The sequence below is a fragment of the Neopelma chrysocephalum genome, unplaced genomic scaffold (assembly GCF_003984885.1).
Source record: "Neopelma chrysocephalum unplaced genomic scaffold, ASM398488v2 Primary Assembly neopelma1_88, whole genome shotgun sequence".
In the NCBI taxonomy this organism is placed as follows: Eukaryota; Metazoa; Chordata; class Aves; order Passeriformes; family Pipridae; genus Neopelma; species Neopelma chrysocephalum.
The window spans coordinates 1,372,150-1,386,650 of NW_020897750.1; the positions used below are offsets into that span (position 1 = coordinate 1,372,150).

The following is a 14,501-nucleotide window of genomic DNA, read 5'->3' on the forward strand; positions in this document are numbered from 1 at the left end:
ATCTCCTAGCACCTAACACGTGATTTAAAATCATCATACATAAAACAATTCTGGTTTAGCACCTCTACTTAAAGGAAGTCATCACAGCATCATACAGCTCCTTACCACACAAAGAATGTCACACAGACTTGCTACATCCTCCTACAAGGACCCATGCAGCATTTGGAGCTCTGAATGACACTTCAGAGCAGTTACAACATGTAATCAACAAAAAGGATACCTTTGATTTAAATCCCTGACTTGGTTACAAAGATACCTCTAGAATCATTTCAGTCAGTCATTTACATAAAAAACATAGGGTGTCTGGATCAAAAAGTCCATCTTTTTAGTACTAGAAAGAATGGTGTATTGCCTACTGTGAAAGAGACTTCAATGCAGAATTTGATTGTTAATAAATACTGTGTTTCAGTGATCTTTTAGCTAACACTTAACTATGATCCATTTAATTCCTAAGTTCCTTAAGAGCACATTGGTTTAAGATATATCCAAGCAGTGAAAATAGAAGTATTTTATTTGCTGTTATCTATTCCAACGCTTAGTCTACATTTGGCTGTAGGTTGGCTGTTTTTCTTCCTTTTTAAAAATATACTCATGAGGAAAGGAAAGAAGGGGTGGCACAATCTCAGGTATCTATTTCACAGAATCACAGAATTGTTTGGGTTGGAAGGGACTAGAGATCTAAGCAGAATCACTTAGAGCAGGTTACACAGGAATGCCATTCAGGTGGGTTTGGAATGTCTCCAGAGAGGGAGAGTCCACAATCTCACTGTTCCAGAGCTCTGCCACCTTCAATGGAAAGAAGCTCTTGCTCATGTTGAGGTGAAACTCCTTGTGCTTTAGTTTATGGCCATTGCTCCTTGTCCTGTTGCTGGGCACCACCAAAAGGACTCTGGCACCATTTTCTTGGCACTCATCTTTGAGATATTTATATGTATTAATGAGATCCCCTCTCAGTCTTCTCTTCTCTAGACTAAAGAGGCCCAGCTGCCCCAGTCTCTCCTCATAAGAGATGCTCCAGATCCCTCATCATCTTTGTGCTCTCCGCTGGACACTCTCCAGTAGCTCCTCGTCTTTCTTGTACTGAGGAGCCCAGAACTGGACTCATTATATGAGATGCTGTTCTGCTGAAGAGACAATTTTGGAATTTTTTTTTTTAAGCTTGAATTAAAAGAAAATGTTTAGGAACTCAAGAGATCCTTGTTAATACAGAATGGTAAGAGTATGTAAATAGAAAGAAATGGCTGCAAAAATTTCTTTCCAAATCCATGTTCTGCTTATAAAAGGAGCATGTACAGCCATAAAAAGAGAAAAATAAGAGGCAGAGTGGGATGGGAATCGCATAAATACCAATATAGCTACAAATTTCCTTTCTCATATTTTACAGATCAAAATAATTTCAATATATTTTGGGCGCATATTAGCATTTTTTTGTCTGTGCAATAAAATAGACAACAATTAGTTTGCTTTTCACTCTGTTATTTAGTAGACTAACACTCACTGCTTTTATTATTTGCTTCTTGGATACATTATCATCTTGTTAAACAGATATTCTGAAAATAGTCAGAAAACCCAAATACACCCACCATTTATGACTAATGAGCAGCTGCTAGTGCTGCTTCTGTATACATGCAAATTGTTTTACACTACCTTCCCACAGCATTTAGCCTTGTCTATGATCTTCAGGGCAAACTCCTTTCCTGTGGATCTAGCAAGAAAAACACGTGAGCCATTAATTAGAAACTGATTAACAAATTGTGGCATTATCTGTAAATACGTCGTCGTAACAGAATGTCATGACCCACCGAGATTGCTGACAGAAAATTCACAGAATGGGCTTGATTTTGGTTTTTGTTTTCTCAGCAGCATTTGTGCCTGCTGTTTCCCTGACTACCACAACCTGGCTCACTTGGTGTATTAATCCCAGGATCCAGCTGCAATTTATGCTTTGTGACCAGGCACGATTCTGTTACTTCCTTAATGCAACATGCAAAATTTGCCTTCAGCCTTCCACTTAGCTTTGTTCAACTAGTAAGCTTTAAAGAAAAAATCATACACATATATCACATATAAGGGAGCAGAAGAAAGACTGATATCCTAGTAAAAAAATTCAATAGGATTCAGCAGAGCTAAAACCCCACAGTTCATTACAGAGTAGTCTGAAATCCTGTAGAATCTATTAGGCACTGATTTTGAGCTTTTGTATTTCATTATTCCTTTATTTATTTTTTTTAAGCATTTTGTTGAATTCTACAGCAGTCATCTAAAGTCCCAAGGATTTTAAGAGGGTGGTTATATACAAAGCAAAAAGGATTACTGTTTTTGGTAAATACTCTCACAGAAAGGAGCTCTTGTTTGTGAATTGTCCCTTTAAGCAATAAAAATCTCCATTTCTCCAGAAGGGGAGAAAATGAGAGAAAAAAGAAACAAAATATAATTTTTTTTTAAAACTAAGAAGAAATTACTACTTATATTAATGATGAACATCAGAAAGAAAATGCTTTAAGACCCTGTTGCTACTCTTTTGAATTGCGCCAATGCCTACAGACTGCAGGTTGCATCAGAACACCGCTGGCATGTTCAGCAAAAACAGGAGGTAGTTACAAAAGCAGAAGTCAGGCATGTTTTTACACTTCCAGGGTAATTTTCACTATGCTTCTGGCATTAGATACAACTAGTCCAAATCAGTCCCTTACAGAAAAAAAAACTGAATTAACGTCTAACATTCAATATATGCATTATTGAAAAAATGCAGCAGGGAATCTCTTCCCTGAGAAGTGCAGCTGTAGCTGCAAGGTTGTCATAGTTACAACCTGATTTGGTCTTTAGATAGAAGCCTTATCTAAATGGTATCCATGAAATGCCATCCTCTTATATTACAGGCACGATGTAAAATCTACTGTGAATACAGCATGTAATTCATGAATCACAATTTGTGCATTATACTATAAATTATATCTGAAAGCCTTCAAACAACTGATCAGCAAAATCCACTTAGTAAACCTTTGGCACTTATGTTGTGAGAAAACAGGAGTTAACATTCACAAAGCCAATTCATCAACCAACTTCCTCCCACAAATGTCCTCTACCACAGCACCTAAGAAAAAACCCTGGATACAATCCATATAATTTCTGTGCTAATACCACGGCATTGTCTGACAGGTTTCTGGTATTCTTCTGTCGAGCTGTCAGTGCCCATCTGTTGAATCATGTCTTTATATACAGACATATAGGCACCCTTCACAAAAGAGACCCCCTTTTTCTTTTTGTTGAACAGCTGCTTTAATGGAATCCTAGCTCCACAACTAAGGCTTCTTAGCACAACACTATTAGAAATTAAGTAGAATTAACAGGAATTAAAAGAGAAGCATTTATGGTTGGCCTTTCCTCTTTCACTCTTATTATCAGTAATTATCAGTAATTTATTTTATACAAAATTCATTTAATGTTTCACTAAAGATTTGATCACATACAATACTAGACGTTTAATTTTGCCTTTTTTCCTTTTGTTTTTACAATTGGAAGGTTTTTTATCTAGTCCAGTTTCCTCATTTCAAAAATCACAGATGACATTTTGAAACCCCAGTGACCTACCACCCCTTGTCCCACTTCCAGTGGAACTTAAGTGATTTCCAAAACGCACAGCTGATATTTCTGAAAATAATATATTATGTAATCTGATGCTTTTAATCTGCCAGCTTTCATGAATGTTGTTCACTCTATAAATAACAAAGGATGTGTGGCCAGCTTCAGGGTGCATGAGAAAACACTGCTGAAGCATCATTCATCTTGTGCTTGAGCTGAAACCTTGGGATTTTAAACCACGGAAGAACCTCTGAGACACAAGGTATGCTGGGACCTGAGGGGATCCACCTGTCCCAGTGGGGAAAACGGATCTTTGGGCATTACTGGAGGAGCTGACTGAGAGAGCTTTAAACTAGACTTGATGGGGGAAGGGATACCAACAGGATTGTAGCAGGTAAGCCAAGGGTTGGGATGACATCACCTAAGGATGGCAATGCCAATGGGAACATTTGTACTGCTCCCAGGAGCATGAAGAGCTCAGGAGTGTATCTGAAATACCTGCACACCAATACACACAGTATGGGAAACAAATGGGATGAACTGGAAGTGTTGCTCAGATCTCAGAGCTACGATATCATTGCTGTTCGTGAGACCTGGTGGAATGAGTCCCACAACTGGAGTGCTGGGATGGAAGGCAGGAGCCTGTTTAGGAGGGATAGGCAGGGCAGCAAGGTAGAGGTGTTGCACTATATATAAGGGAGAGGTTTCACTGCACAGCCCTTACAGTCAGTGATGATGTGGTTGAGAGCTTCTGGGTGGAATGGAAAACAAAGGACATGGTGTAGTGGTAATCTGCTACTGGATCACCCAGTTGGGATGTAAGCACTGTTGAGTTATTCTGTAGGTGAAGATGAGAAATTACTGTGGAGCCCCTGTCATTATGGGAGATTTCAACTTTCCAAACATTAAGGGGGAATATCATACTGCTGTGAAAACAGGTCTTGGAAATTCTTGAGGTTTGTAGGAGACAATTTCTTGTCACAGGTACTCAGTGAGCCAGCTAGGCAAGATGCCCTCCTAGACTTGCTATCTGTGAACAGAGAAGGACTCAAGGGGGATGTAATGGTAGGTGCCTGTCTTGGTGATAGTGATCATGAAATGGTTGAGTTTAAAATTTTTGGTGTAATGAGAGAAAAGGACAGCAGTGTTGCTATGCTGGATTTCAAGAAAGCCAACTAAGTTATTCAGAGAGTTCTTTATCAGAGTACCCTGTATCTTCTTTTGAGGATCAATTGCTGGTCAGTTTTTAAGAACCACCTTTCAGAAGCACAGGAGTAGGAAATTCTATCGTGTTCTAAGTCAAGCAAGCAGGGCAGAAGATCAGCTTGGCTAAACAAGGAATTCCTCGTGGTGATCAAGGGGAAAAAGAAGTTGTACGATCTTTGGAAGCAAGGTCAGGCTCCACAGAAAGATTACAGAGCTGTGGGTCATATATGCAGGGAGAAAAACAAGAAAGGCCAAAGCACAGTTAGAGCAACTGGTCAATGTTGTGTCAGACGAGGCTTTTTTAAGTATGTCAATAGCAAAGGGAGATCTAAAGAAAACATACTTGTTGAAGATTGTCACCTGACTAATAGAGATTAAGATAAAGCAAAGGCACGCAATACTTTTTTGTTTGCCCTCAGTCTTTAGTAGTACTGATAGACATGAGGCTGCCCGGTCTCCTGAGTCAGGGGACCACAAGAGTGGGAGCAGTGACTTTCATCTGCTGACACTGAAATTGTCAGGGACCAGCTGCATCAGCTGAATGCTCACAAGTCCCTGGGGCCTGATGGGATTCATCCCAGAGAACTGAAGGACCTAGCAAATATCATGGCAGGACGCGGCTCAAAGATATACCAAAGGTCTTAAGAGTCTGGGGAGGTCCCTGCTGACTGGAAGCTTGCCAGTGTTATTCCAATTTACAAGAAGGGCACGAGGGAAGACCCAGGGAACTACGGACCCATTAGTACAATCTCACTTCTGGAATGAGATGTTTTCATTCATAAGTACCTTTCTTTCCTTTTAATAAAACCAGCAGATGAGGATCAAATAATAGAAACTGTTTCTGTAACTTTTATGGTTTTTACAGTCATTTGCTGAATTTTCCCAGTATTTGCAAACAAGCTGGGAATTCCTCATAATATTTAAGAAACTGACATAGCTCTCGGATTGATGAAGATAGCAGAAGGTGGTTCTAAAAAAACACACTGAGAAAGTGACAGTCAAATCATCTGTTATGTTTGCACTAGCAGCAAAGTGTGACACAAAGCTTTCAGAGGAAGGGCAGTAATACAGCACAGGTCTGTAAAGGTATCCTGTCTACCCCATGGGAAATCAAGCACGAGAATATTTCAGGGTCGGGTGTATTGAAGGGTCTATTTGCAAAGTCTCTGGCTACTCACCACAGTACCTCACAGAAGAAGGAAGCACAAGGGAGCCAGCAGCACAGGCTAATAGCCAACAACTGCACGCCTTTAAGAATGCTTTACCCACAGTATACTGAAAGCTGTGAAAAATCATGTAAGCAGCAGGCAGTAGGGACATTAGAGCAGCACAAGTGCTGAGGCAGAAGGGGGGGCTCTCAAAGACTGTTTAGATGCCACATCCTGTCACCCACAGCCATCTGTAGTGTGAGGGATTTCTTGAAGATCTGTGGGGTTTCCTTAAGAGTCACCATTAGAAGGTGATACCTCCTTTAGTTTTTGGGATTAAAAAAATGTTTCTCTGGTGTTCTCATATTCCTTTGCTAGAAGAATACATAAGAAGCTCTGCATATTTCACTATGCCTATTTCTCCTGAAGTGTATGCATATCTTTGCATATGGGTATGCTGCTCTTTGCTTTCATCTCCTTACATTTTTCTAAGAAATTATGTTAATGCACAGGGCTTTATCCAGTAAAATAAACAGCAGTACTGAACAGTTTCCTTGCTCACCGTTCTACACACTCCTTTACAACAGCAAAATTGCCATCACCAATCACCTTCCCCACTTTGTACTTCTCAAGAATGGTAGATGACCCTGAGAACTTGTTTCCATTCAGGCCTGTAAAAAATAAAAAAGGAAAAAGTCAACAACGCAAGCTGAAGTGTCAGCAGGATGCAATATATCCCCAATGGGTTCCACAGATACAGAACAGTCACAAATGCAAAACAAAACTTAAAAGTAAGCTGTTTTCTTCACTGCTTATTCCCTTGGTTTTATCTCAAATGTAAGAAAGAACAAGATAAACCCAAAGTTGTTTGACCTTTTAATACACAAATCAATTCTTACTATGGTTTTGTATAGGCATATTCTAAAAGTAATGAATGCAGTTAGAAGTTCTTAGTCTAAAATTTTCTGAGCTTGAATTACTTTTTTGAAGTATCTTTTTGAAAACTCAAAGTAAAAATGCAAATAAAATTCATCTGCAATGCATGTAAAAGACCCAAAAAGTTTTATCTGCTGATTTCCTTCAAGTTCCTATGGCTGCTGCTAAAACATCCAAAGTGCAAGGAATGTTGGTAGGCACTTATTTCAGTATTTTTAAAATACAAAAAAATACTCTAAAATGAAATTTAAAAATAATTAAAAATAATTAACATTGCTTTAAAGAGATAAGGAATGAAAGGTTAAGTTTAGCTAAGGTCAGTTGATAGGCCAGTGGTTCTACCTGAAGTACAATCAGCTCTTTTAAGGAGAGTTCCTCTTTCAATCCAGCCCCAAACATGTTTCTGGTGATACTGCAGGTCAAAATCAAATTCCTAACAGTGACTATTGAAGAGCAGGGTCCACGACTATGCTACCACTTGACAAAAAAATATACAAAATTTGTTTCCTATCTTTACTGCCTTGATGTATAAAATGTGATAACAATTTTTCCAAGATAAGTTTGTTGACGAGGTATCAAACATCTCAGAACAGAAAAGGATTTGGAGTCATCGGGAACCACCTAAAAGTGCTAAACCAACTGTCACCTACGACATAATTTTTGCAAGGATTGTTAGCAATTACTGGTGTCCTACCTTCAGGACTCTGGCAACGGAGTGATTCAGGTACACCATTCACATTGGAAGAAGATCCACCATGTGGAGAGATCTATGGATGTACACAAGAACTTTTTATTTCTGATGTTAATTACAGGAAAGAGCCATATAAGAAAGCAGCAAAGTTGAAAAAAACGCACCCTAAAAACACCTATAACCAATCAGTTTACTTTTTACTCCCATTGTATTTTTATTCGTTTCCTCATCGTCAAAGGAATACATCATCACTTACACCAATTTAAGATTCAGTCCCAATATTCCTATTTAGATAAGTAGTTGAACACATTTGAGTAAAAAGCAAAGAAAATTCCTTCCAGCTGCACCTACTTCCATCTATACACAACAGAGTCAGTTGTGTGGAGGCAACATTCCCTCCTCATTTTACACAAGATCATGACAACAAACTCTGTGCACGTTTTCATGACAGCTGAGGCAGCCACCTCCAGACAACCATCAAGAGGCCAGTGCAGCAATCCCGTGCTGTCACGCTGCAGTCTAACACATCTCTTCAGAGATGGCACTGTCTGAGGTTTCCCTACCTGAACTCTATCAATATATGCTCTCTTTAGAGTAGCACTGTAACACGCTAGGAAGGTAATAAAGAAATGTTTGCGTGGCCCTACCAGTTTTCATTTAAAGAAGAGAATTTTGGCATAGGTGGCCAGGTACATCTACGATAATCAGATTTATTTACTAATCTATTGGGCTGTATTTTAGGTTACTATACATGTGAAGATTTATCACATCTACAAGCACTTCAAGTTAGATGTGTGATATGCATCCAGACATAGATTCAGTTTTAGTAACTACAACACTGTAAAAAACAAATACCTAAATTATTTTGAAGCACGATGGCTGAAGAAAACTAATTTTCCTGCACTAAAAACTTAATTGGTACTTCATTTGAATCTTCACGATTCTACTTATAGTCATCCTGTCATACTGCCCAGGGACAGACACAGCAATAAATTTTTATTTTAAAAAGGGGTGGAGGCATAGGAATGAACGCCATAAATAGTAAAATGTACTAGCTGTGTCCTGTGCACCACTTTTATAAGCTCTCCCGTTACAGCTATGTATGCTCCATAAAATTAAAATACATTTTAGATCATTCCCCCTCTTCTACGTAAAATTTCTTGCTGTTCTGTGAAGTTCTATATCTTGTTTTCTTCATGGGCTATTATAGTAGCTCACCACTCACCACATAAAGGATTAAAATGCTTCTCTGCCTTAAGCTCAGTGTCTGTTGAAATGGCTTTGCATGACACCGGGAATGCAAATGCAGCATTTTCCGTTTTAGCTGACATTGTCTGGTTACACTGCTGAATATTTTAAATCATTAACACTATTGTCAGTGAAAGAACTGAACTGACAGATAGGGATATTGTCTAAAGGCTCATGAAATGCTAATGAATGCTTAAGTTTCTAATGGCAGCTGAGCTGCCAAATCAGCTAAAGGTACAGTAACTATACGCTGTACAACTTAATTTTGCAGAGCCTCTAAAACAATGAAGTCTACTAGTATTTGGCACAGGAGTAGCATCAAACAGCAAGCAGTCAGCTACTACTCTGCTTCTTGATAATAACTTAAAACTAGGCTATGTTAATGCTTCTGCCTTTCCAAGTTATCTATTTATTTAACAAGGATCAGGAACAAGGACATTTGGGTTAAATGACATTTGTGCAAGATCATGAGTCAGTTTTATAACCAGTCACATTTTCTTCAAGGATGAAGCAGAGCTAACAGAACAGATCACTCACTGCAAAGTATTAGTCATCAGCCTAAAATATTAGTAATCTATTTTGGGTATTCAGTGAGTGACAATACATGGGAATATCCAGCCCGTATTTCCAACTTCCTTCAGACTTGTAATCAGGGCAGAGCATGACTGGGCACATTCCTTCTTACCACAGTATTTACAAGAAAGCAAACACTAACAGGAAAAAAGCTAAAAGGAATAAAAAAAAAAAAATTGCTGCTGTTGTTGTGGCTGAGGTGTTAGATCAGAATCTGAAATGGCAGGTTTAACCCTAGCTCTGCCACAACTCCACATGTGGTGGGATTTTATTTTTTGTCTCATGAGAGTGTGAGGGAAGGATCCACAGATATAAACCCATATTCTTTTGAAGTGGAATGGTACCTTAGTTGGCAAATCTTTGCACTCTGGATTAAATTAATTATCCATGACACAAATGTTTGTGGAAACTTTTGGGGATTTTTTTCATATCAAAGGAAATACCTAACTCCTTGGCGGCTAAATGGGATGGTGGCTTCTAGAGCATCCATCTAAACATTTCCTGTGTCTGTCCTTCTTTCATGTCTAGAGAGAAATTAAGGACTTAAGCCACCAGGTTGCCAGGCATACAGAGCTCCTGTATACATTGTCCTATACACATTCATGAAGTGCTGAAGAGACTGAACTGTAAGGTACACACACACACATATGTATGCAGACCCACATCCTTGTGTCTAGAAAAATGCAGACAGAAACACAGGACACCTACACAAACATTATTATTGTAATGCCCTCAAAGTTCATCTAGCCAAACTTAGAAAAAGTAAGTCTATTATAGCTAACCTTTCCTTGAGTTCTGATCAAACACTGCCGTGGTAATCCTTCAACTAAAGGATAAGAAAGGAATGTGACCTCTCATACCTTCAGAAAAACTCCTTGGTATTCTCCAAGCAGCTTTGTCTTTATGAAAACATTCAAATCGGTGATGAATCTAACTGTAGACTATGAATATTTTAGTGAAACTGAATTAACTGTAGAAATATTCTCTGAAATCTGGGGACACTTTGGTAGTGTCATTGTAATTCATCCTGACAGGCTGCAGGAATAAAGGGCTAAAACATATTCCGAACAGAAACAAAACATTTATATAATCAGTATTTCATTGAGATGTTGACAGTATTTATTATTACAATGATTAATAGTAACATATCTGTAAGACAGAAACTTTGTATTTTTTAAGCGATACTTAAACATTGTAGTAACCCAACTATCTTGAGAAGCTACTTTTAAAAATACAATAGCCAATTAGAACGTAGTGATTATGCCTCCATTAATGTGAGCATATATGGTAGGGCATATAGATATATCATGCACTTTGTTGCACTATTCTGAAGAACCAGAGAAAGAATTACCCTTTTTCTAGAGATATTTTTGAGTGGCATCACATTATATAAAGCATGTAGCCAACTGATGAGAATGGTGAAGGGACTTGACAATAAGAGCAATACCTCAGTTTCCCTACCAGCACAAATTAGCCAACTCTTTTCCTCCACTGCACGGGCAAAAAAGATACTGAATTGTAAATGCAACAAATGCATCACTTAAAAGAGTCCCTCTATGAACTGCTACGGCACCCACGTCACTAGGCTGGATAATCGCGTGTAAATATTCTTAACATGCAACTACCCACAAAGCACATGTGTACAAAATTGAGGAGATTAAAAACCTTGATGAAGATAGGCACTAATCCTTCAAATCACTTAAGCACATGTTTAACTTTAAGTACATTAACATCCTCATTGAAGTAAAAGGGACTGACTACACAATAGCTGAAAGTTAAGCATACTTAAGTTATTTGTTGGATCAGGTTGTAATGCCCTTTCACTTCGGTCATTTGGTCAATCAATTGCAAAATTAATACTAAGGCAAATTCAAACACAATGATACTTAAGACAATTGGGATTCTAAGAAAGGCCTCAACTGTAAAGCTTCTTTATTTGTACAATTTTATTTTCTTTTTAAAAAAGATTACAAGACACTGTGGTACTTAATTTCAAGAGGGGACAATAAAGTACACCCAAGTAAGCATAAGGAAGTTATGACACCACTTTCCAAAATATTAAATTTAATCTAGTCTCTGGATGATTTTTATGGCACAAATTGTGCATAGTAACAGATGCACTAGAAGAGCTAAGAGTGAAATTAACCCTAACAGCATTGCATTAAAATGCACACTTAGAACCAGAGAAAAATGTTAAACCTTTCAATTGTCACTTGCCCACAGAACAGCAAAAGGACTCCTCTCAGTCAGTTGTCACCTAATGCTCTATTACCATCATTTCTTAATCCATGAACTAGATTTTATCTCTAAGGAAATTTAATAGAAGAACCAGAAACTCGGCACATTTTATGAAAGAATATTTACAGAGTAGTCATTTACTTCATGCCCATACTTGTTAACTTTTATATCTAAATCTTCACCTTGAAGAAACCCTCTGCAAAGGCTGGATATCAAACTGGCTTATTGTATGTACTGAGCAATTAATAGCACAAGGGCACTCTGGCTGGAAGAGCTAAAAAGGACAGAAAGAAAGCCCTATTCTTTAAAGATAAGCTGTTCATGAGGAGTGCTTCCTGAGAGGAACTTTCTGTGCCTGAACATATCACTTCTTCTTATAAAGTGTTGTGAAGCAGAAGGAATCCTTGGGGATTGAAGAGACTTCACTTTAAAGGAAAAATGGCATTCAGATAATATGATGTAGGACTCCGTGTCTGAGACTAAGAAAAATTGCTGCTGCAATCAGTATCTTTTGCAAGCTGACTGTCTTGATGTTTAGCACTATCGCTTAAGCTCTACGTTGACTGTCAAGTCACAAAAAGCTTAGCTAGGTTCTAATCTACAGTAAAATATTTTATTTTGCTCTGGCTTTTCAAATAAAGCAGTTTTTAAAGTACAGTTCATATGCAGCTGCTCTGATGCTCTGCTCTTTACAGGTAGAAACATCAACTCTGATTCGTTCCCTTTTTTCTGCTGCCTCAAGCTCCTATAAAACCATTAAGTGCTGCTGTTTCATCTTCTACAAAAACAAACATATATGATTTCTACACAACAAATCACTCAAAATATTGCATTCCCAAAGCCAGAAAACTCTTAAATACACCTTATTCTGTCACTCTCTGCCATGGTATGTATATCTACGTTTTCATTCAGCTGCAGTCATGGCACCTTCTTTATACAACTGCAGGAAGCCAAACTGCTTGTCTTTGCAGCAATGCAGTCTTGGCAACAAGGAATTACTTAACAATAGGGAAAAAGCAGCAATCTCAAAATAATAAAATTGTTCCCTGTTTTCTCTGTTTTCCTCATCAGTCTAATCAAAACCAATTCTAACAAAAAAAAAAAGGGTTTCTTTAAAGAATCTGTTTTTTTATGTTGATACTTCCCCAAAAGAGTTATTCCTACTAAAACATAATCAAGAAACAAGTGTGACTGAACAGCACACTTGACCCTTTTGAAATTTAACCCGTGATTCACCAGATAACATTCCCTGTCTTTTAGTTTCAGGAGCACAGTTGGGATACTCCTACTGAACAGATGCATCCTAATGGAATAAACCAAGAGGTACTCACTACTTCAGTAACACATCAGGTCTGAGATGCTTAATTTGGTTCTGCTGTTTTCTTTGGTCATATGGGGATGAATTATTTGACATGAAAACCCATTAGTATCCAGCATCAATTAAATTCCAAATTGAAAAAGTACAACAGCCTACTTGAGTGAAATAGACAGTGAAGGGGAAAGAGGACATGTCCACTTTAGTGAGTATTGCTTGTTGCTATCAGAATTATCTCTGTCTTAATGGAGCTTTAATCGGCTAAAAGCAGACAGGACACCAGTGGAAAAAACGAAGCAAATTATCTAGTTTCTAAACTTGTAATTTCATTAAAGACAGACAAAAGAGCATTTGTTAAATATAGTGCAGACTAGCTGAGAGCCTAAGCCTGATGATTTTGGTGTCCTCTACTGTAAGTTCTACTGCAGAGCTGTCCAGACAAACTTTAAAACACACAGCTCTAATTTCCAGTGCCAGAATTATTACTGCTCTTGGAAATGCTTTATAGGAGAAAGGCTAAACTATGTTGCTTTGGATAAGGAGCAACTGTGGGATGGTACAGGACAACAACGTAAAGACAGAGCTCAACAGTAAATTACCTCAACGAATCAAATAACTTCAAACATAATTAAATAAAGCAATGAAAATTAAAAAATTAAACAAATAAATTAAAACAAATACTAAATAAATTAATTAAATAAAATCTTTTGTCAGAATTATCACAGAAGCCTGGCAGAAACCAGTGGCATTACTCCTTGCAAAACAAAGACTTGATAACAATTAGCATGTCAAAACCCAAATCTAAGTACTATTCAAATCACGTCCTTTAGGCAGTCTCTTAACTGCGAAAACAGTTTTCCACAGAATTATGCAGCCTCTTCACAGACAGGAGTTCACCAATAGGAGCTATTACTTGATGAGAATAATTAGTGCAAACCATCCAGGCTGCTTTAAGAAAGGCTGCAATTGATGATTCCATAAGAAAATTCTCCTTGAAAGGACAGCTGCACAAATGCAGCAATAAAGATGCTCAACTGTGCTTCAGGCTGTTCTTTTTATTTTACTGAGCTAAAGGCACAGAGCAGCCTCCAAGAACTGTAAATGTCACCAGTTTTTAAGTGGGAGAGGAAGAGAATTCTCTTAGTGCAACACAGAAAAATCTGCCAGACATGAGGCTGCTCCCAAAGGAACTCCTCAAATGCTTTCAGACAGGAGACTGCATTAAGGGGTGAAATTGTGTGCCACAGATGAGAAAGGGTGCTTCAGATGAAATTTAGGCAATGCTACAAGACTATAAGGCATAGAAAAGAGGATACTACATTTATATAGGCTGAAGGAATATAAATTACTTGGAGGATTTCTGCAGTCCATGGAACAATGGAAAATTTGGAGGGTAAATTGGCATATTCAATCCACCACCACCCTCTGCCTTTCCTAAGCTGAGTGTTCAAACCCTACTAACCAGACAGAATACAAAAATCTTACTTCAAATCTATTCTCCATTTCATACTAGCAAAAATTATACTATCAAGGCTACCCTACAGAATTATAACTTTTTCCTTTT

The 14,501-nt window shown here is 38.0% G+C and overlaps 1 protein-coding gene across 7 annotated transcripts in view; it reads right to left on the bottom strand.

Annotated features, from left to right (window-relative positions):
* The window catches only part of DCLK2 (doublecortin like kinase 2), an 85,542-nt gene that overhangs the window by 18,486 nt on the left and 52,555 nt on the right, over window positions 1-14,501 (bottom strand). For 6 of the 7 annotated variants that reach the window (XR_003535748.1, XR_003535747.1, XM_027692693.1 and 3 more), the window contains 3 exons: window positions 7,567-7,639; window positions 6,499-6,607; window positions 1,648-1,705 (listed from right to left, as the gene is read on the bottom strand). Coding sequence is in view for 4 of the 7 variants with exons in the window: in XM_027692693.1 (XP_027548494.1) it covers window positions 1,648-1,705; window positions 6,499-6,607; window positions 7,567-7,639 (240 nt within the window). In the remaining 3 variants the exon portion in view is untranslated. Of the gene's footprint in view, window positions 1-1,647; window positions 1,706-6,498; window positions 6,608-7,566; window positions 7,640-10,244; window positions 10,436-14,501 lie in introns of those variants that run through there. The other variant, XR_003535749.1, reaches the window with a different exon arrangement.